General features: G+C 37.6%; 1 protein-coding gene across 6 annotated transcripts in view; it reads right to left on the bottom strand.

The window, feature by feature from the left end:
- The window catches only part of UBE3A (ubiquitin protein ligase E3A), a 53772-nt gene that overhangs the window by 17573 nt on the left and 11632 nt on the right, over positions 1–24567 (bottom strand). For 4 of the 6 annotated variants that reach the window (XM_080363852.1, XM_080363847.1, XM_080363849.1 and 1 more), the window contains exons 4-7: positions 18311–18457; positions 17610–17728; positions 14130–14174; positions 3755–4065 (exon numbers count right to left, since the gene is read on the bottom strand). In XM_080363852.1, coding sequence (XP_080219978.1) covers positions 3755–4065; positions 14130–14174; positions 17610–17629 — 376 coding nt within the window. In that variant the 5' untranslated portion in view covers positions 17630–17728; positions 18311–18457. The remainder of the gene's footprint in view (positions 1–3754; positions 4066–14129; positions 14175–17609; positions 17729–18310; positions 18458–24567) is intronic. The other 2 variants (XM_080363850.1, XM_080363851.1) reach the window with 1 other exon arrangement.

Genomic DNA, 24567 nt, shown 5'->3' on the forward strand with positions numbered 1-24567 from the left:
GATAGAGTATGAATTTAAGTAAGATAAGCATTAAAAAAAGAATACTTCTGATTCACCCTACTCAAGAAATCTCTGTATTGTATCATCATTAACAGTGGAAAAAACAGTGTCTGTGCTGGATAAATTCAAGACAGATACTTTATAATTTCATTAGCACGAAGAATCATGATTTCACTCACTATGATTTTGTAAAATACTTTATTCATGGATATCGATGGATGTCGATCAGAGAACACACTCAATAGTAAAACCAGTCTTTAGCCAATTAACTACGTTTGGTAGTTAACAGTATTATAAGATCTAAAGAGCAGCAACTAAATCTATCAGTAAAATGTTTAAACTTTAAAAGGCTTAATTAATAAGACTGTGTGAGAATACAGTCTTCTGGTAAATCCCAAACTATGCACAAACTAAAGTGTATCAACCTATTTTTTCAAACATAGCACATGCATATGGACTTCACACACTCTCCCTTGAAAACACATCTTGAAGAAAAGATTCAGTAATTTGTTTTGTTGTATTTTAATTGAATATAAGATTTTTATTTCTATTTTTAATGGTCTCTGCAACTGTTTTTATACTAAACATATGCCTGAAAACCTTCCCCCAAAACACACAATAATGTTTCTAAGTTACACACACAATTGAGTACGTGAGTTATTTCTCTGTACATTAGGCCTGACTGGGATAAACAATTTGAGTATACTCATCAATATGCTATTCAGATGAACAAGCTGATTTACACACATCACCTGTATGGGCTCCAAATACCTCTCTGTGCTCCCCTCCAAACCTTTGATATGAAAACAAGTCATTTGGTGGTTCATTTGTTATTTGAAATCTTCTTTATAAAAGGGAATAAGAAAATATTTATAGCTCTACACTACTTCTCGAACAGAACCCAAAGGTACTTTCACATCAGGTGATGATTTAGAGTAGGATTACCACATGATCAGACCCTGAAAAGATGTTCTAGTTCGAGCAGATTCTTCTGAACTGACACACAGTTTAAAACTAAGACTGAATCTGTTTACTAGCATCTCTACAGATCTAAAAAAAAAAACCCGCATCACAGCACTTTATTCACCAGCCGTGCTAGAACAACTACTTCTGGCAGAAAGAAGTGTGTAATTTTAATAAATACAGTTATATGTTAAAGTATTTTGAAACACTATTGCCTACACTAACATTCATTCCAAGCAGTCATTAAATTACAAATAAAAAATAAATGATGCAAAGACAGACAACCTATCGATTTTCACAGAGCCCCAAAGCTATTCTCAGAGCACATTTAACACAAGATTAAGCTTATGTCATGCTACCGAGACTGACTTCCAGCCAATCTGAAGGCAGTGAAAAAGCTTCAAAACTCAAATCTGTCCTGTTGGAAAAACAGCATTGAAAACACCACAAAGAGATTCAAGCTTAGTGCAACATCTCCTATTCTTAATTGCTGCAGTGCTTCCTCAGGAAACAAACTTGCCTAAAATAAATTTAGCTGCTGATACAGATGCTGTTCCATGCCACGCAGCTCCTCAAAATGAGGACCACAGCCTGAAGTTCACTGATGCTGGACTGCAGAGCTTATTCATAGCATAAAAATTATCAGTAAGAGTGAACAATTTAACAATATAACACATTTCAGATTTACATACTTACAACAGGAATTTCCTAGTCATTCTTTTAAAGGTTTGTAGTATTTAAGGAACTTATATGCTACTTCCAGTGAAAATTTTTAGTATTACCATTAGCAGTTTCCTAACAGCTTTAAGTCATATCCTGTGACCACCCACTAACTGAGCTGTCATAAGGGTCTGCACCATTTTTACTTCATAGCAGAGAGAACAGCTGGAGGAAAATAAACATAGGTGAAGCCTTCCAACTCAAGACAATTTTAGCTGACTTGTATCTGATATGTGAGCTTTTACATGCCCCCTCCTCTTAAACTTTAGCAATGATTCTTGACTGTCAGAAAGACTGCATCTGATCGAGAAATTGCCAACACTACTCTCCATAATTACCCAAATTATGAATTCACTTTTCATTTTCTCTTAGGGAAGCTTTGTTACAATTGTGTGCTCACTGCCCATCCACTGACCTTCCCTGTTCCCAGTTTAATGTTTTGGTGATCAAAGCTGAAAGCAGTTTTCCAGGTAATTAAAACACTGATTTTGAAATGGCTCTCTCTACATATGACTACATTTGTAAGCCATGCTTTTTACATATTTGCAATTTCTCTATTTCCTTCCTCTTTTAGGACTCCCATCTAAGATATTACTGAGATGCTGACCATGGCCTCCAGCCAAATTTTTTTTCTCCCTAAAGGTAGTAGTCTTAGCACTGCAGAAAAGTAATTTAAATAATTCTTTCTGGAGGACATTTCTTTCAATTTATTTAGAATTTTTCAATCTTATATCAAGTATAAAAGCAAGTTGCACATCCTCTTCCTTGACTTTCTCAAACTTAATTGCAGTTTTCCCAGTTGCTACAGATAGACCTTAAAAAATTTCAGAGCACTATATTCCTTAGACATCATCCAATTCCAAAGATAACTAAGAGTCTCAGATGGGCTTTAAGAACACATCATGCTCTCTGTCCATGCAGCTACAAAGACAGGTCAATGCTTCTGATGTCACAACAGATGAGTCTTGAGTCACTGCTTTAAACAGACAGTCTCTGAGATACGTTGAGAAGCCTCTTACATACCTGTCCTGGGGAGAAAGGACAGTGGGGTTGGAGAGAAAGAGGAAAATCCTGTACCTGCACACCTCCATTAAAAATACACAAAATCAAGAAACAAATCACAAAAAAAGACCTAATGTGCCTCTTGCCCATCTAGCGCTATACTGACTCTCCTTTCCCCTTCCTACTGTTTTCATCTTTGCTTACTCAGATCATAAATAACTTGGGGACAAATTTATCCTTCCACTAGCTAAAGAACAAATTTAAGCAGGTATTGACTGGAGCACTTTAGGCCCCTTGTAACAGAGTACTATGTTTCACTGCTGATTCTGTAGGGTTTTTTAATTCTTTGCTGTAAATAGTTTCCCCTTCTTTAGCTAAAATGAATGAATCTGAACTCTGTTTATACCACTTACTGCAACGATACTTAAAAACATCTGCTCAAAGGTTAATGGCTTGAATTTCATTTAGCTTGTGATTTCTGCTTGCGCCACAGGTTTTCACAACAACAAAAATTATTCTTCTAGTATGTATTTACTACTCTAGAGAGTTTGAAAAGCTAAACAGAAGTTAAAAAGACATACAGAACAGTATTTAATTTTCATATACTGTCTTAGAAATCACTTTGCTTAAACTTCTTTTAGCTTGGTAGATATATTGCCTGTTATCCACTGTATCATTTTTTGTTCATCTGTTAAGTTTCTTAACATATAAAAGTTATACTTTAATTCCAGATTCTAACTCATTAACTACAGAAGAGTTATGAAACTAGCAAAACTAAAGCAGCTGTACAACAGCACTTAAAAAAACCTCTCCGTATTTGCAAACCCAGTAATCTCAGACGACAACAAATGCACATGGATTTTAACAGAGATGTGGTAGATATACAGATTTTGAATCAATGTTCAGCATCAATCCAGCCATTTTTCAGAATCCATAGCAAAGTATTTGATAGCCCATTATTGTATTTTACTTAAGTAGTCAGCAGAACACCACCACATTGAATTCTGTAGCCTTACAGTCATGCATATTAAGTGTTTTATTTTAGGCAAATTCTAAAATAACATCTTACCTTTAAAGTCATCTCTTGGGCCTTGCAGTTCCTTCTTGTTCATTTTTCTGTCAGTGCAGGAATTGTTATGGGCACCTTTGGAATTGTTTTCTAGGTAAGCTGAGCTCGTTCCTTTCTTGGAGGGATGAGGATCACAGAGTTTTGCATTAATCTTATAAAGCTCGAGGGCCTTAATGGCTGCTGCATTGTTATCCATACGGAGAAAAGTTGGACAGGAAGCACAAAATTCATTCGTGCAGGCTTCATTTCCACAGCCCTCAGTTAACTGGTGGTAGTAGCGCTCTATTAGATGCTTTGCAGCTGCTCGCTTCCTGTAGCAAACATTCAAACAGTAAGTACAAGGATTAGTAGAGCTTTCACATACAAAGCTCATTCAAAAGCATCAGCAAGGCAGAGATTAGTCAGGCACTGAAACACAAGATTTCTGTGTCAGAGAGGACATATCAGGAGATTTTTTTTTTTTAAATACAGTATTTTCATCTTGATAAATGCAAATCTATTTAACACATGTTTTTTGTGGGTCCTATGTAAGTGAAAGGTAAATCCTCTTTATGTACAGTTTTCAGCTTTACATTCTAGTGTTACAGTGAGTACAATCTTGTTCAGTTCTGAACAATCTCCATTGTCACTGAAAAATAGAGCAATTTATATGCAAAGCAAGGCTGCAAGTGAAGTGAAAAAGAACTGGATCTCATACAGGTGACTGAGTCCGATGTATAGTACTGAGGTATAGCTGCCACTGATAGAGGGAAAAGGTATGAAATCCAAACGGTCCAGGCATGTATTTAGTAATATTATCAATACTACACCATTAGGATATAGAACCTTTAAAAATCTAAACTATTTTTAACAAGATTCCAGATGACCAAGTTATCAGATATTTAGTCTATTTAAATCCACAGGAAAAATATTCCTTGGTTAATTAAACTTCTGACAAAACCAGGATTAAAGTTGAGCTCACACTGAATATATTTCTCCTTAGCTTAATACAGTACACAGTTCTGTAAAACAGCTATTTGCCAAATCCCCCCCTTTCTCCTGCAATTACACATATCAAAGTAAGCATTTTGAAGAATTACAACTGTATTGCTATACAAGTCAATGTGCTCAGTACTATATATACACACACCACAAAATTTAACTGGCCAACTAAAAAAGTCACAGACTATTACAGAAACATGCACATGATAAAGAAATTGCTAGAAAAATGCATGTAATTGGGACAGAAGCTGCATGCAGCATCAAGAGCACTGTGTTTGACCACATTTTGAAAGAAACCTCCAAACCTTCACTTGAGAAAACAAGTTATTAACCAAAACCAAACTATGAAACATTTCAAACATTTTGATTAGGTGTAACATGCAGGCTTTTAACCTAACTTTAGTGATGCAGTACTATAAAAAATATACCACAGGAAGCAAGATTTTAATCAGAAATTATGATAACTAACTTAAAGTTGCCTATTCCAGTGTTGATGCATGCACAGATTCTGCACAGAACAAGTACTCAAGAACTGAAAAGCTAGAGCCATTGGGTAACACACAGCACTTGCTGCGCCTATCTGTTAATACTGACTGGTTTAGCATCAGAGTTTCAACACAGCTGCTTCAGAAGGGAAAAAAATCCTCAAGTTCTGAAAGTAACTATTGGAGTATATATTATTCAGCAATAACACCTTTGCTCCTTCCTTTTCACCCTTAGTCCTAGGGAAGAAAATATTTCTCACAAAGAAAAGATGAGCTCAACATCTACCCAACGTTCCAAATGCCCCAGTACATTCCAACATAAAAAAAATTGAAAAGAAAGGTTTCCCTGGCACCTTGAGATAGAGGTGGAAGACCATAAATTTTAAAAAGCTGGGCCAGTAATATCATCAAAACCACTACTGTATAAACAGAAAATAGCTGTATTTTGATCCAAGGAAAGAGTTCTAACCTCTCAAATTTTTATACATAGACTTAGGAAAACCTGCCTCTCTCCACATATGTATAAAAATATGAGGTTTTCTTGATCTTGTCTTTCATACTTCAGCTTTTAGTAGAGAGGCTTTAAAAAAAACCCAGCTTAGATGAGTATATGATTTCATAGACATCTATTTCCGAATGCCAAGATTTCATACTTTGATCATTGACTTTCAATCATTCCAGACCTTCAGTTTTAAAGTGTGAAATATTGTCATTTGCAAGCAGCTAAGTATATATTGTGAAAGGCCTTTTTTGTTAATATTGAATTTTTATACCTGAGCTATGGTCACCTGTCTCACCACACGCTTCTTATTTACTCATCTTGATTTACTCAGCTTGCAGTCTCTCCTATGCATTATCTTCATGAAAACTCTTTCCAGCTGAAGTTGAAACTTAACGATCCTTTAATTTTCCTCCCTCCCTAATGTTTTCTACAGTGCATACAAAATGGCTGTTATTTCATATACACATTATCATTTTAACTTTATTGTTCCTCATTCCATTTTCTTTCCACCTTATTTTTCTGTTACAGTCTACGTGTAGATCACAAGTTTTTTGCCATAATTTTCTGACTTGTGTAATATAACTATGAATGTTATATGGATTATTTCTCACAGCTATTCTAAATGTATAAATATTAGGGGTGTGCGTATATTTACTTATTTACTTAAAACAGCTGAAGTTGTTATTCAGATTAAATATATAATGAAAAGCTGATATTGTGAAAAGCTGACCAACTCCCTAAGAAGAACAAACTTATGTTTTCAAACTGGAGAAATTCTTAGTCTTAAGGAGGCATGCACATCTTTCTGGTTTACATAACATCTAGTTTCAATAAAGTTGTTTAAATGCATAAGCATGATATATTAACAACACATCTTATCATATTAAACAACACTCCACTTTCATCAGGTCATATCTGAGATGCCAGGAGACAACACTAAGCTAAGACTTGTCTCTAACAGTTAACTTCTGAGGGACTCAAGTTTTATTTGCTTCCTATTTTTAACTAAGAATTGTTTCTCAAACTGTGCCATGCCTACAATAATGTTGTTTGTATAAACATTTTTATTGTGACTCACGGCTACAGACTCACTGATTCAAGTTCTGTGAAATTCTATCAGAGATAGAAGGTTCAACTGAAAATCAGATTTTTTTTTTTAATCAACTAAGGAAGCAAACAATGCAATGTACAACAGTACTAGAATACGACTGGATTAGAATTTCCCTTCACCTCTCTGGCAGCTATTCCACAGACTTTTGTATCGCCTCAAATAAATTAGTTAACTAAATAAAAAAGGTGGCAACTTAAAGTGAGAATACAGACCTCAGAAAGTATAACAGAATTTCCCAAGCCTTCCACAAGAGTTACACTTACTGAAGTCCATCCATGAAAGCACTTATAGAGAACACATTTCCAAGTAAACCAAGGTGTGATTTTACAGAACAAATATATTCCATACCACATCTGCATTGGGGTACTTGAGAGATTACTGTCACCATCCAGTGGCAAAAGCCCACACTTCTGTATTATTCAGAAAAAAGTGAAGCATACCTTCTCCATTCTCCAGAGGTGAAAACTTTGTCTCTTTCTACATTCCTCTGCTCATTTACTTTGTAGAAAAGTTGTAACTCTGAGGCATTAAAGCTGGTTCATCAAGCAAGGTAACACAAAACACCCCTCTAATTCTCAGCTCATACCACACAGTGAAGACCGCAGCTCCCCTTAAGTTCCTATACAGGGACTTAGTAAAGAGTAACTGGTCCCTTAAATATTCAATGACTAATTTACCATTCATTAGCAGACAGACACGTTCTAGTAGGGTGGTGAGGCACTGGGACAGGCTGCCCTGAGAAGCTGTGGGTGCCCCATCCCTAGAAGTATTCAAGGCCAGGCTGGATGGGGCTCTGAGCAACCTGGTCTGGTGGAAGGTGTCCCTGCCTGTGGCAGGGGGCTTAGAACTAGATGATCTTCAAGGTCCCTTCCAACTCAAATCATTCCATGATTCTGTGGTCCTATTGTACCTAAGGTTGCAGTGACTTACTTGCATATATGTTTGCAAAGGCTCACACTGTTGTTGCACATCTGAACATGAAACTGCACTGCTGTGTTTGCAGTTATAAATATTTCACAGGCCTATCCTTAACCCTTAGGGGTAACTTCCCACACAGCACACCTTGTATAACCTCCTCTACTGAGACTTACTACTTCAATGGTGGTGGTGGAGGGAAATGCACCTAAAATACACATAATCTTCCTTCCCAAGGTCGAACAATTCTGCAGGCACTTTTTTTTTTTTTAAATCAGTATTTACTTTTTAGTATTTAAAGAAAAATAACTCCTTTAGACTTTTAAATTGTTCTTCAACTAATAAAAAGCCCCAGATAATAAGGACTCTGCATTTTTAATTAAAATGCTGCCAAAACTGTGGAGTATCACGAGAAATGTCCACCGCTGAGCCTCTACCTTTCTAGATACTTAAGCCAAGGTGCACTGGGCTGCATTTTGGGTTGTAAAGTAGCTTTTGAATGTCTAAACCACATATGAAACAAAGGACTGAATGCATGGTCCAAAGTCCCTACGTAAGAACATCTAACTTGCATTTACCAAATATCTTAAACTACAGAGAAATGCTACATAAAGGAAGCTTGTGCAACAAAGGAAATCCAATGTTTAAACACTTAAGGAATTTTAGAAAAATCTGAAACATCCAACTCTTCACAGCAAAAAATCTTCAAAGTTTCAAAACTTGCATGAAGTTAAAAATATCTGCATAAATGCATCATTTTTGCTTTAAGTTTACCTACATTTTAGAAATTTGTATGAAGTTTTCATGCTTGTCTAGAAATATCGGTATGAAATTATGTATTTCTGAATGGTTTCTGCTTGGAACACCACAACTTTTATATTAATTCCACACAGAAGTCTCACATTGCTCCAATATGGCCTGTTCTAGCAAGCAGAAGTTTAAAGTGGTCTGTTTTAACAGCAGTTAGACATTCAGAAGTGTAAAATATTCATAAGCTGTTTTCTTAATGCAAAACCAAAACCAAACAAAAAAGTATTAATATGCATGGAAGCAAGAGGAAAAATTATGTTTTTATTTTGGATAGGAAACAAAAAACAGGGATTTTTTTTTTTTTTTTTTTGTATTAATAGCAAAACAACTTCCAGCATATGCCTTAACAGACAGGAGCATAAAGCAACAATTATACTATGCTGTGGAAATAAAATGACAAGCAGACCAAAAACTGTTAAAAAAAGGTGTGGATTATAGAGGGCCACCTTTATGAAATTCAATACTGCTTTCTGAGAGTTTCAGTTTCAAACCTTGCATGTTGGTTTCCTGCTTCTGTTTAGGTAAGAGTAAGAACAGCAGCACTAGAGAAGACAACCTGACAACCCTCCAGTAAAAACACTGCCCGCACAGACCCTCTAGAAGTGGTCTGCACACTGAGCTGCCAGATGTTCCACTCAGAGCTGCAGCTGAGCCTTCTGTTCCAGCAGGGCTGTAACACCTTTTGCCCACCTCAGCCCCTGGTGCCCCATCGAATGTACAGCTGCAAATACACATGGACTTTGCATTTTCCGACCTTGTTCTTTCCAGTGTGGCAGGCTCCGGTAGCTGGGGTGCAGACTGTGAACCTTCTCAGACTACACTGGCTTCAGCCAAGGGACTTCCCTCCCTACCATGTATTCTAGATCCACTGTGCCTCTGGGAACATCATGTGCTGACAAAGTCAGACGTGGCACTTCCTCAGGAAGGGCGAACCTGAGAAAAGTTGTCCTGGCTTTATGGAGCAATGCAGAAAGATAGCCAGAGAGGAGGCGGGTCAAGAACACAGTCAGCATGTATCTCTTAATCTTGTCTAATAGACCAATTACCTTGCTACAGTCCTATTAGAAAAGCACCCTTTGTTACAGTCCTTTCCTCTTCAGGTTGTTAGCTCCAGGACTCTACAGAGATAACATCATTCCATAGATCAACTGGTTTCATACCCTGGTTCCTATCTGTCCTTCCTAAGAAGGCATGCAGTGCCCTGTCACTTTTGCAATCCCTCCAACATTCAATTAACCAAAAAACTGAGAGACAAACAATGCATCAATTATACCCTGGCTTTTCGACCCAAGGAATTTCAGGAAAAATCCCCAATTCCCCCCCTCTCCAAAACATTACAGGCCTGAAGCCATTAAATAACTGATTATGAGTAAACAACTATTAGGCAATTATTGTAAGCAATCAACATATGTAAATGGTAATGACTGCAGGCATACCTGTGTTTTAAATACTATGCTCACATTTCCAGAAGCAGTGTCTTTTGAAAAGGCAGGGAGAAATACAGCCTTCATAAAAAAGCCCATAAATTCATTTAATTATAAAAAAAAAGTAACTTGAATTACTGTTGGAATTGATTTATTACTAAGTTCAGGAGTGACTATAAACTTACAAAAATCTTACTCTCTTTAAAATATTAAGGATAACAAATTTGTTGAAAGAAAAAACTACACAACTGTTATCAGGTGTTAAACTTCCACAGAGTAATCAACTTTAACCACACAAACCAGCTCAAGAGTTCTCCAAATTTTGTTTTAAATTATCATGTAAGGAGTCCTACTCCAGACCGGTTATAAGGCCACAATGAGACCAACTTTGTCCTTATTGGAAAGAAATGAAATGACATTAACTTCACATACTGGCAGGAATCCTTCAGTCTGTCTTTTATATCCAGTTCAAAACAAATAATTAACATTTTATCAAACTCAGTAAGCAAAATACATATTCTTTAGTGCCATCCATGTTGTTTTCTTTTGATTAAAGAAGTCCTGGCACTCAAGCAAGTACAATTAAACTTCACATTGTACTCTCCTGAACAAGATGAAATTTGTCAAGTATGAAATTTATACACTATTCTGATCAGCAGCCTGACCAAATAAAGGAGATTAATATTGGCACTGCAGTGAGATATCAAAAGACACAGACAGTAACATGGAGACACTGATTCTGATTCTCTACTTCTGGACCACTGGAGTGTTTCAGTAGAAGCATGGTACAAGTGAAATTATTTCAGATGAAAATACTGATATAAGAAGAGGACCGACCGTTGAAGCATGTAAGACCGACTGGCAGAGAAGAGACGTAAATGATGATAAACCTCGTACTCTCCTTGCACAACTTGAAGAAGCCAAGTGCAGGAATGGGACAATCACACAGCTGTTTTCAGGTTACTAAAAACTCCATAGCACTGTTTCCATGGTAGCATTTTTTTACTATGCCTTCATTCTGCCTGACACTGTCCTGGAGGGATGACCATGATCATGCATAAACTAAGTGCAGTCAACCTGGATTGTAAGACTTAAACACCTGAGTTTCCAGTTTAGGAACAGCCTAACATTTGTGGATTAGATATCTCCATAGAAAAATATCTCCTCTTTAAGCTTTCTTTTTAACTGTTAAATTTACAGCATTCTCCAAGCTCCATGGAGTCAAGGTCTGTGATACATTTGCTTCAGTTATATTTTCTAATTTAAAATCTGGAATCAGATGTGTTTTCAGGTCTGAGGAAACTAATTTAAGGAATTCTATGTCTAGAAGGCACTAGGATGGCATCTGAAAGTATGCATCATGAAACACTAATATAGTTATTACATATGTTCGCAATGGCTGTAATTTGGTTTTATAGCATATTTTGAGGCAGCTGCAGAATTTTTATTTTGCCATTCTTTCAATAGAAACAAGCCAGCTATCAAAGCTACATCAGTGTGAGATGATTATGCATCAAACACAACTGTGACAAGCCTTTAAATGGGGAGGCTGCTCAACTACCTTAAAAAGAGAGAGAGAAATTTCAAAATTACAAAGTAACCCATCCTCAAAAACAGAAAGAAGGAAAGATGAATACACAGAAAACCATCACATCAAATAACCCAAACCTTTGCCTTGATATGTAACAATAGAGAGTGAAAATACATTAACTGAAGTCAATCTATTGTTAAACAATTAAAAATCCGGTAATTTAGTGCTAGAGAGGTTTTAAGAAAGTTATACTAATCAAAGCTGATAATTAATGCAGATCTGTGACAGAAGCAGGCAGAAGATGCTGATTTTAAGAATTCAAATACTTCAATGAATGCTAAGGAAAAAAAGACTCCTAACTCTGAGCAGGCACCGATATGTTCATTATGCATAGAATCAGAATTTGAAAAGCCTGGGATAAGCAAGACTTATCCATGGAAGAATTTACTGCATAAGAGTCTGAAAGAGCCAGCAGATTTTATTTAATTCACACATGTGAAAAACATATTTACCTGCATTTACCAATGAATTATAGGCATGTAAATAACATAGTAACTATTCCAGCTACATAGTAGGCTTGCAGGTCACACTGTATTACTCAGCCTGCCATTCCATCCTATGTGGCAAGAACAACTATGCAGCGGGATTGCAGAAATCCTCTATAATTGGGGATGTATACACCACATTCTGATACAGTTTTAAAAAAAATGTAGTTTTGTAAGTATACCATGCCTTAATATTGTGTAACTAGTACTCAAACAAATATGTGAATTTCTACAGCTTGACTGACATCTATTTTAGACAGATACCCCATATCTACATAAGTCAGGGCAACTCTGATCATCATTCAGCACCAGAAAAAAATATTCAGTTTTCACACAGAAAGCTTGCTACTGTAGATTATTTCTTCAGGTTCAGTTTTAAGGATGGTAAAACACACACACACAAAAAAGAATTGTCAGACTGCTAGAAGGAAAAATAGTTGTATTGCCTTTTCCTTCTGATTTGTTATAGGTCCTTATAGAGTCTTTGTTTCACACCAGTCATGATCCTTGTTTCTGGCACATCTTATGCCTTACAATATGTAAAAAGCAGCAGTTCAACTGACAACATCCAGAGTGGATGACAGTCAGCTTACGGCCCAATTCCCCCATTTGGATAGGCCAAGGAAACAACACAACTCAACTTGCTGCAGGAACAATAAAACACAGCACAGCAGGGGCTGGTACTGAAGCAAAGAGACTACAGCAGGTTTTTCGTCCTGCAGTCTCTAATACGTGTCCACGTAGCGACAGCCAGCAGCCTCTCAGGTCTGGATCCCTGCAACCCGCACTCCTAAGCAAGCAGCCAGACAGCACTTCTGGAACAGATGGCACCAGAGAGGGAAAAGCAAATTTGCCATCCCAGGAGAAATGCTCCTGCTAGTGCAAGAAAAGACTTCACCGCAGTGAATTACTAAAAACACATTGGAAAAGTGTTACTTGCTTCCTTCTCGATCACTTTTAAGGTTAGGTACAAAGCCCAATGTGGAAGAGCTCACCTCAGCTCCACCCCTCCCCAAGCTGGGCAGCTAGAGAAAAGTCCTTGAGCAATTCACACCGTGTCCCCAGCTTGCAAATATCCCGAATCTGGCATTCAGCCCATACTGCGTAAAAAGCTATGCCACCTGGGGGGTATGGAGGAGACAGTTTAAGGTCAGAGAAGTTAGTGGCAGAAGAGAAATGAACCCAGGTCTTTTGAAGCCTTGAACAGTATCCCAACCACTGGGCTACACTCCCTCTATTATTTTGGAACTTGTGCAGTAAAGCCAGAAAAGCAGCGTTTGTGGGTTTCCCGGCTTGAGTTCTATGACGGGATGGTTTGCATAGCTATAAAAGAATTCTTATTTGCTAACTCACAGAAGAATAAAGCCTCAAATAACTCTCTTCCCTTTTTTTTTTTTTCTTTTAAAGCAGTTTCCTCTTTCTTGCAACCCTTCTGAATTTGAAATTGAAATGAACATTTCAACCCATCACAGTTTTGCTTCTAGGCTAATGAAGACAGACCAAAACAAGGTCCAGAATGGTGAGCAACATGGTATATGAACACTGCTTAGAGAAGGAAAGCTAGTTGTCTCTTTCTAAAAGCAACTACTATATAAATTTACCAAATCAAGTCAGACCTTTTTACTATTATTTCTTAGTTCAGAAATCCATCTGCCACAACAGATATCAGTAGGTATATTGTGCTTTAGTACTGCAGTGTCTTCAAACCCATGCAAGATGTTAGTGAATAGCAGGAAGAAATTACAGCCCTACCGTCAAGTTTGAATACAGGCCTGAAGACTTCTGACACTGTATTGTGCTAGTCTCTACTGGTTCACATTAAACTAAACCTCTGAACTTTTCCTTCAATCCATTCACCCTTAAAAAACCCACAAGTCACCACAGTTTCTACAGAGGGTTAAAATTATTTTTCCATAGCAAAATACTAACTCAAAATTTTCTAAGGCAAATCCACAGCTCTACTCAGCTTTTGTTGTCTTTCTTTTTTTTAAGCAGATGTGAGAGAAACTGTCACATATGTTCAAAGCATTTTAAAATAAGATATACTAAACTCTTCCACTTATATACTTACATTCGGCTAGTTTCAATGTTTTCAGAGTGAGGTTCTCCTGGTGATCTGCAAATACAGACACAAAATCTTAAGCATTGTTTGTTATTTTAAGTCATTACAACATGAAGAGTTAGGAATGGCGGAAAGTGATGACAATGGGTTATTGCCACTAAAAGCATTAACATTTATGGACTTGTACATTTAATTTGACCAAACTCTAGAAGAAAGTTGATAGTATAAAAGTTGACAATAGAATTAAGCCCAACTTCTCTAAGGAGGACAGCACTTTTTCCCCACAGCTTATGCAACAGCAGCCATCATAGCAGTGTTCTGCTGGCAGTACTTCACTATTTAGGTTGCACAGTGTACCAGTTCTTGGCTAATTCTTCAAAACCACTTCTGTAACCAAAACATATACTCAAAACTTCACCAGTGATCAACTATTACAGAGAGATTCTCTGTGCAATTGGACTCTTAAGAATCAGCAGCTCAGAAGCAGGTGTCAACAGAATCTCAAAACAAATTTATTTTATCTCTCTACTTGAATTATGGACATAATCTCACAGAGCAGAAGTGTTAAAAGGCAGCCATTTCTTCCTTCCAGTCATATTCAGACTTAGATGTTATTGCCTGGCATTTTTGAACACACAAGCAGCACCCGTGTTCAGCTTGCCAACCCCCCTGGACTTAAACTGCAGAGTAATTAAGTAGGCTCAATTACAGCTGTTTAGCTCCTCCTTATTCCCATCTTCTTCCTTATGCCAGCACTGATCCAAGAAGTTAGCATTTGGCTTTCTTATTTTAAAACAAACCAAACAGATTATTTTTTTCCTCCCTTCGGGACCTCCTCCTACCCAGTGAATTTGTGGCCAGGTGAGAGTTTGTGGCAAGGTGAGCCAGGAGACAAGGCAGCAGTTTCAACTTCAATCACCTTAAGCTGCCTTGAAATCATATCCTGAAGAGCCTTATCCAGCCTTCCCTTGGGTAAAGATTTTGGTACAGTTGACCACAACTGCCATGCTGGATGTACTGTGTGAGCAGTGGAAATACAGCACAGCCATTACAGTAAAACGCTGTAGCTTACATAAACAAAAATGTCTTTCATGACAGAAATTTCTCAAAACAGAAGTGAGCTGAAATCTGTAAATAGAACTCACTTTGTAGGTTTCAGAGCTGCCTACAGGTCTTCAGTTAGCACAGCTAAGCAGTCTTTGCCATAGCTATATTGAGAAAATCTTTGTTCACAGGAATGGAATTTCTGGTTTTCTCTATTTGTTATATGACTACCTGCACTACTCTAAACACTATTGAAAATCTCCACCTGGAACCTGAAACATTTAATTTTTCCTATGTTTCATTGTGCTACCTTACCGGATGGTCCCTCCTATTAAAGCCTGGACTGGTCTCTGAATTCTCTGCAAAAATCTTAGCTCCTTTACTGATATACCAGGTCTTAGCAACTTTCTGGATTTTAACAAACTGTACTATACTAACAGCCCCAGTGCCTATAAAGCATTTCTGGCAGACAAAATTCCTAGGTTAGCTGGATACTATGCAGTGATAGACAATGCAGAACACAGGAAATTATTTGTTTATATTTCATTAAGTTATAAAATTCAACTGACGCTATGGACGAAATTCTGAATTTACTATCCAACTAACTTTATACTCATGTTTAATATGCAAACACTCTCTTACCTGGAAAATAACAAAAAACTCCCGATCTCAAAATTTGGTCTCTATTTATTCCCATCAAATGATGTTCCCCTTACTGATTAAAGTTCATGACTGACGAGATAAGTGCTGACAAAAATAATGCTCAACAGCAAACCAAACCAAAACGTAATTTCCTGTCAATTCCAGTGACCAAAACGAATCCCTAAACACTTAGCACAGAGAAAACAACATTTTTTTTTTTTCAAATTCACCTAAGCATGTAAGTGCTAGAAGCCATACAATATGAGGAGTAGTGGAAAGAAGAGTGTTTATATTCATACAGACTAGCTTCTCTATTTACATCCAGAACTTCAGAAACTGAAAGCAAAGAGCCTGCAAGTTTGAGCCAGTTGCTATCTTTGTTTTAGTCATAGGAAATATAACACAATGAAGCTTTGGGTAAGAGTAGTGCTTTAAGTTGCTATGAAAACATAAGTGAGATAGTGGTGTTAAAACAAAAACCATCAAGAGTATAAATCACTGTGAGCCTTTAAAATACACAGCAGCATGAAAAATTACAGAAAAATTGCAGCTTAGTACCTAAACTTAGCATGTAAAAAAGTTGATTTGCAGCACAGACAGGTAAACATAGGAAAATATGTTGGATATACTGATAGATATCTTTATAATTTATATGAGTTTTATCTGGGCTTTTAACAGACAGTGCAGTTCAGTATACGGTATTGTGCAAAAACGTTTATTCTACAAGACAAACAACATAAGACAAAGTTTCAGGGAAGTTCAGAAAAAATAAAATCTTATTTGAGTCAAAAAAAGGTTTGATCCTCTAAGTTAAGTGGTTCTAAAGAAAACAGGGATCAAATTCCTTCAGCTTATTGTTTTCTATAACATAAGCAGACCTACCATAACTGTGATTTGCAGAACTATTAAAGCACTTATGAACCTGATTTTAAAAGGTTTCAAATGACAATGTAAGCAACAAATAGAATGAGCTTTCACTACTCGCTAAAACAACATGGAAGATCAATCTAATTACAGAAATTGTAGCTGTTTGTGGAGAAGCTATTTATCTTGCAATACTCAATTGTTTACAAACAAGATACCTTGTTATTCCTTTGCACAGGCAACAGTACTGAAAAACAACTATATAGTATGTCAAGATGTTCTTTCATCATGCTTTTAAAATCTGAAACAAGAGTTCTGTTCAGAGAAAATCTCAGAGTAAATGCTCTTACAACTTTCAGCTTTGAATTAGACTGTAGATACCGATCACAAGACACCAACTAATCTGAATACTGCAGTATGAGCTAGCAAATTGAAATGGTGGCTCACTTCCAATAACACAGGGAGCAACTTCTCCATTCTACAAGCCACTCCTTTTACCTCCACTGTACCTCCCTAGGACAGAAAAGTAAAGGTATGCAAGCCTACAAATTTTAACATCATCAAGCCTCCTGATCAAATACTTTTTAAGAAACTGAAAAAATTGCTTAAATAACTATACAAACAAATTATACAGAATTTCGGTATGATAGTAAAAACTACTAGAGATTTTCAAGTTACAGTATTGCTCTTAAGACAAATACCATGGAGCAGCAGAGTGCTTGTATTTTAAAAGGCACGCAGAGACAAGCTAAGTGAGCTTTGAAATCACGCTAAGCAAAAAGGTAAGTCAACTTTGCCAGCTGACTTATCTTAAACAAACACTATACTTTAATACTATTTACAAAGCTAACTTCAAGACATACAAGTTAAATACTTAAAAAAACCCCACATTATACTAAAACTGATCCTGAGAAACAACACAATATGCTTTATGCTTACCTTTTACAAGCTGTGGCCATTCGGTGACATCAGGGTGATCACGATTTTGAGTCACTGATTAAAAACGAGTTGTCACACCAGTCCTGTATCACACTGGGCTAAGCATAAGCTTAACAACTCTAAATAAGAAAAATAATTTAGTTAAAGCCCTTACAAATTATTTTTAGCCAGTTCAGTAAATAAAAAATATTAGACAGAAGAAAAATTTTGATGTTGAGTACTGTTTTATCTGCACAAAAATTAGTTCATTTTTGAACGGCATTCTAAGCCACTACAGTACACTCAACTGATGAACCTGAAAATTCATCAACTTATTTTCAATCTCTCTAAAAACCAACAAAATCAAACCCCATCTTTTGGACCAGCAGAAAGCATCCAACATCAAGATAACAAGCATTCAAAGATCTGGAAGCACGTGCTAACTATGAACTGCAAGTTCTAAATACAGTAAAATTTCATTAGTTGTTTCCCTGCTACAACTCAATTAATACTGGTTCCTAATGAGTTTCTGTGTTTCCACAGGAGCAACAGGTAACTTGTGCTTTGTTGTGTGCCTTTCCCCAAAAGGAAGTAAGCTAAAGCTATGTAAAAGTTTCAAAGGAGTAACCTTTGCTATATGTGGCCAATCTTTTAGGCTCTTTGCTCTATTTATATCACATGTACTCTCTCTTCTCCCTTAAATTTTCAAAAGGGTATTTTACCTGTCAATTGTTTCCTGTGATCTGGCTCCACTGGTATAAATTGAAGGGTTGGTCCTTTACTTTGTCACGCAGGTGGCAGCCAATGATCACTCTGCAATACTCGAGCCCAGAGCGCCCTGGGACCACCCCAGCTGATTACTTCCATGGCTGAAAAGGAACCAGTTAGTCTCTTACCTACTGCTACTATCTACTCTAAACTAAAGTTAACTGATAAAGTATTTCCAAACACAACCCTCACCACTCAGTTCAGCCCATTCTCTTTCTCACCCGAGCTCCTAAGTGCATTGGACAAAGACCGTAAAGGAAAAAGGTGTCTCATGCAGAGTCAGATCACAAACAGCATTATTCACTTTTTGTTAATATAAAGTACTGATTAAAATTGAAATGTTATTACTGTATTTAGTAAATAAAAAGTTATCTTACTGTCTCTAACCAGCCAGTAGCTATGAAGACAGACCTCTCTGGAGTACCTGAGGAGTTTATTCCTGTGGCTCTAACCAAGATGAAACCCCACATTTGCAGGTTGCCATGCAGCAGAAGCCTCACACAGAAGCAAGGAGCACCGAGGCTGGCAAGCTATTGAGGGCACACCCGCAGCTCTCTGCAACACCCACAGTCATAACCAGATGGTGCAAATACTAAGAGAGGGCATCAGACAGCTTTAAATGCTTTGGTAAAGAAAGCTTTTGTGCCTCAGTCCAGGCTCTTACAAGAGTCATTCAGTAAGGTCTTAAGTTTGATAACCAATCAAGCATTCTCAATACTAATTTGTATCTGTTGACTTGTCAAGGGTATCAAATCACTGATCAGTAAGTAAGGCCCATGATTCTCTAAACTTTGTGAGAAAAGCTGCTGATTTTTGCCATTCTACTATGAACTCTGCAATGGAACAAGATTTGTATTAGTTTCAGAATAATGTTTATTACTTTTATTTAGTATGTTCTTTGAAGTAGGAAAAGTGTCATTTAATTATTTTAAACAGTAATATTTGAGTCTTATCTAGGCACAATTGCAGTTGACATAATAAAAATGAAGGAGGCTATCAAAAGCCTCTGAAATAGAACAGAGATTCTCTAATACCTATGTTTTACAGGTGTAAATTGTCAAAGTTTAACTGAGCCAATGTCAGGAACACAGTACAATGAAAAAAAGTCAGTTGCAAAGGTTCCTCATTTGTCAACATTAAATGACAAACAGGGTAAAGATTTTCAAATTGTTTGCTGAACATTAGCTGTACAGAAAAGCAAACAACAAAAAACAAGATGCTGATGCAAAACTAAGAAGCCTTAAACAGTCTTTGTGGCATTCTGACTAAGACCTTTCAGTGTCCACTTTCAGGCAAGCCTTAGCTTTAAAGAAACAGATGCCTATTCTAAGGAAGTGTTATCTTCTAAAATTAAATCTAAATTCTTGCTGCTTTCTGAAATGATGTGAAATGGCTCTGTAAAAATGCATTTAAAAACTAAAACTCTTTCTAGCTCTTTGCCCAAGTAACCTTTAGTATGCTGGTCAAAGAGGACAGTGATGTAATCTCTAATGCCTCGTTGGTTAGGAAATCTGCATTCTGACTGCTGAAGTACCAGTTCACATTCTGGAGTGCGCCTAATCACTCCCTACCCAGACTTGTGTCCTATATTACTCAGACCATGGCAAAAGCTAATTGCAGAAGTCCTCCATTCAAATGGAAGCATACTATAACAACAGGGTGACAGCAATTTTAGTAAAAGAGGGTTTTTCTGAGCCCGTTTCTTTCCTATGGGAGAAGTCATGAACAGGATTGTCAACAGTGAATGAATACACAAAGTGTTGGTGCTGGATTCAAAAACCATCAGACTTTGCAATGTTCAAGAATATTCACTGAGGTGAAAACTCCACAATCATGGCCAAAACAAGTTTGTGCCTCGGCTTGACAGATACAACTATGTTAGCTTTACCATACCACCAAACATAGTATCTACAGCAGCTCTGTAAAGAGAGGCAGTATCAGAACTGGCATGAGTCCCACCACACCAAAATTAACTCACCCGAGTTTTGTAGTTGAATTTGTCTCTATAAATTGAACTTACTGGGGATCAGAGCTTTGAATCAGGTACTTGCAGCACTCCTAATTTGTTACTAGATACCTTAAAACTAGATTACTGTACTGGGGTCTAAAAATCTCAGGCTGCTTTTCAACAATCCAGATGTAAGAAATCTTAACGAATAATTTTCCCTTCTGTCTCCTTGTCCTACCTTTCCCACCTATCCTTGCCACCAGTCCTGTGGGACAGAATATGATTGGCAAGGATTCCCTAGCACAGAAGAAAGAATTTGTTTTTCTAAAACCTTACTCATTCATGCATCAGCAGAGTACTGTCTGCTGGCAAAGAGTCCAGCATGTTGAAACACGGGGTGGGTGGTGAAGGACACTGCCATCAAAGATCCCTTATTCCGAATTTAGTTTGAACAATGGACATTTTGATTACTACATCTAAATAAGGCAGAAAAATAACTGGTAAGAGAGTCAAAGGACATGATTTGATCAGGAAAAGGAAACCACACTGATGAACAGATCAACATATTCGAAAAGGGTATTATGGAAAGAGGAAACTGAGCTAAGCCAACTGCTTTTCTGTCACAGAAATTTCTCCACATTTTAAAAAAAAAAAAAAAAAAAAAAAAAGAGTTTTGGATGCAATTTAGGTAGGAACAGCAGTCCCAGAGCAGATATTTACTCCTATAGCTCAAATAGATTTCCCTGGTCTTCACTGTCATTTGCATGACTTACAGTTTAGGCTTTCACAGGCACACAGAGCAGATGAAGGGATCACATGCAGTTTGTGCCTGTGGAGCATGTCTGAGAAACCTGAGATGGCTGCAAGGCTCTTTAGAACTGGGGCGGCTCCAGTACAGACACATCTATATCTGCCTAGTGACTTTTTACAAGAGGCAGATGCAATATGGAAGACAACAATTCAAATCCTGTATCTGAAGAACCTTGTGTGACATGGAGTAGCTCTCATTGAGAGGGAACAGGATAAATAATATGCCTAGGCAGTGGCTGGAGACAACACAAGTTTCTCCAAGGTGAAAAAGGTGCAGATTTTCTGAAAACAATGTTCCCATCAACTCAAAAAGAGGAAGAAAAAATAATAAATGAGAGAGCACAAGTCAGAAATCAAGTTCAGATGCATCAAAAGAGGCTAAAAGCAACTTTGTTGCATAGCCTGTGATCCTCTCTTTGCAGATTTCATGTAACCTTGAAAGTGTGCTATCACAAACATGAACCAAGAAGAGACTCACAGCTTCAACACAGAATCATAGAACCATTTTGTTTCGAAGACACAGTCAAGATCAACCATTAGCCCAACACTGTCACTAAACCATGTCCCTAAAAACCTCATCTACGGGTATTTTAAACACCTCCAGGGATGGCGACTCCACCACTTCCCCTGGCAGCCTGTTCCAATGCCTGACAACCCTTTCCATTAAGAATTTTTCCCTAATATCCAATCTAAACCTCCCCTGGTGCAACCTGAGGTTGTTTCCTCTCGTCCTATCACTTGGTACTTGGGAGAAGAGACCAACCCCCTCCATGCTACAACCTCCTTTCAGGCAGTTGCAGAGAGCGATCAGGTCTCCCCCTCAGCCTCCTTTTCTCCAGGCTGAACAACCCCAGCTCCCTCAACCGCTCCTCATGACACTTGTGCTCCAGGCCCTTCGTTGCCCTTCTGTACTCCCTCCAGCACCTCAATGTCTTTCTTGTAGTGAGGGGCCCAAAACTGAACACAGGATTCGAGGTGGGGCCTCACCAGCGCTGAGTACAGGGGGACGATCACTTCTCTAGTCCTGCTGGCCACACTATTCCTGATACAAGCCAGGATGCTGTTGGTCTTTTTGGCCACCTGGGCACACTGCTGGCTCATGTTCAGCCAGCTGTCAATCAACACCCCCAGGTCCTTTTCCACTGGGCAGCTTTCCAGCCACTCTTCCTGAGCCTGTAGCACTGCCTGGGGTTGTTGTGACCCAAGTGCAGGACCCAGCACATGGCCTCCTTGAACCTTAGACAACTGGCATACAGAACTTAACTCCACATCATGGAGAACATATGTACCTATTTGTCAGCAATCAAAAATAAAGCGAAAAATCTTCCAGCTACAAATCACTTCATTGAACGTTCTTGCTCACATGGATTTCCCACACCTATTACTTTCTCTGTGTTATTTGATGTTCACTTTCTGTGACAGTACTGCAATGTGACTGCTGACAGCCAGTACCTGAGGTCTACAAAGATGCCTGAGAGGAGGAACAGTTCTCGTATTAAACCTATGACTTCTTATTGACCTTACTGAGAGATGGGTACCCTGGAAGGTGGCATTTGTAAGAAGTTTCCTTTACAAAAAAAATTTATGTATCTGCTTGAGCTATCTTTGATTTTTTTTTTTTTTTTTTAAGCTTCTCTTTGACAGATCATATAACAGTTTGGGTGTGAAGGGACCTTCAAAGCTCATCTAGTACAAGCCCCTGCAATGAGCAGGGACATCTTCAACTACATCAGGTTGCTCAGAGCCCCATCCAGTCTGGCCTGGCATGTCTCCAGGGATGGGGCATCTACCACCTCTATGGGCAAAGATGATCTAATGAAAACAGGGATGATTCACCTTTACAAAGTAGTACCATGATCTTCCTTTCCTTCCATTGCTGGAATTTGAGTTGCTTAATTAAAAATAACCAGCTCTCTGAAGAAGATATCTCTAAAGACAGCTTTCGTGTGTCTTCTGAAGAATCCCTCTGAATCCTCCGAGAATGGATTTGATACAATTCCAGAATGACTACCATGATGAAATGGACAGTGATCATCTATACAGTAAAAGGTGGCCTCAGAACTGTCCTAGCTAGCTAACAGAATACTTTCAAAAAAGAACTGGCAACTAATACGAAAGCTGGCCTTTTATAACTTGAGATTGATTCAAGTGTCCTGGAGGAAACTGTAGAATATTCATCAGATCCCTATGGTCAATCTTAACTGTCACTAGCAGGAGAAAAAAAAAAAAAAAGTAATAGCTTAATAGTAATGTTTGAGACTTAATTTTTTTATAAGTTTGGAAATATCAATTGCTTTTGTTGCCTGCATGCTGCTTCCAACACAGAAAGCAGGAGATGACTGAACATTCTAGAAGTTTTTCTCATACAACTAATCACAGGTCGGTTTATCAATGATCATAAGGAAAATAAAACAGCCACTAATAAAAAACCTGATTACACAAAACCTAATGGAGCTGCAAAAAAACAAAGCCAGAAGTAAATACATCTATACAAATTTCATTCCGTTGCCTGGTAAACCAAACTGTTCAACTAATAACAACAAGTACAAAATTACACAGTTAGAAGACCAAAAGAATTGGGTTCTATCCTGGAAAATGCCAAACTGAAGTCACTACAGCAGTCATAACTGATAAGCAAACACACACATGCTCCCAGTAGTACAGCTAGAACAACAGACTTGACTCATAAAATGAAGGGTTCCTGGAAAGGTGTCTGTTCGTCTACATAAAATACTTCAGACCTGTTCAAACCTTGAGCCCAGTTCTCCAATTCTTCAATACTCTTCAAAAGTGTTCCTGAAGTAGTAGAAACGAGTCACAAAGCCAGTACGAACACAGGAAAAAGTGCCTTGTGATTAGATAACGGAAAGAGTTCAAAGATAATCAAGCTAATCAATATGGATGCTGCAAGAAACTAAGTCCTGTCATGACACAGACAGAATACATAAAAAAGATTTTTCAATTAAAAGAAAGCATATAAGAACCCATATAAGAAGAAACAGAAGGCTGACAAATTCAAATTATAGCAAGAACAAAAGTATGCAGGATAGTGAAGACAATTAACACTTGAATACTTATTTGGGGTGGGTATCTCAATTTGGTACTATCTTCAAATTAAAGCCAATGTTGTTCTAGAACTTACACTTCAATAAAAAAACAAATTACTGAGTTGAATAAAGATAGAATTTGGTGCATCCCAATACAGAGAGATCAACTCTAGATTTATATAAAAGCTTCATCCTATAACATTTGTATATTTACTCCACCCTCATGTCAATACTCTACAAATCACATAATAACAGAAAAAAGGTCTAGTGTTTGCTCCCATGCCCTCCCCATACCCCAAAGCTAAAGGCCTGTGCGTTATCCTCATTTTCAACAACCGCCTCCACAATTCTGGACATTAGATTTTTCCCTTCAATGCTTGTGTTTGATTTGATATTCCAGGAAGAT

This window comes from Nesoenas mayeri, assembly GCF_963082525.1.
Source record: "Nesoenas mayeri genome assembly, chromosome: 1".
Lineage (NCBI taxonomy): Eukaryota > Metazoa > Chordata > Aves > Columbiformes > Columbidae > Nesoenas > Nesoenas mayeri.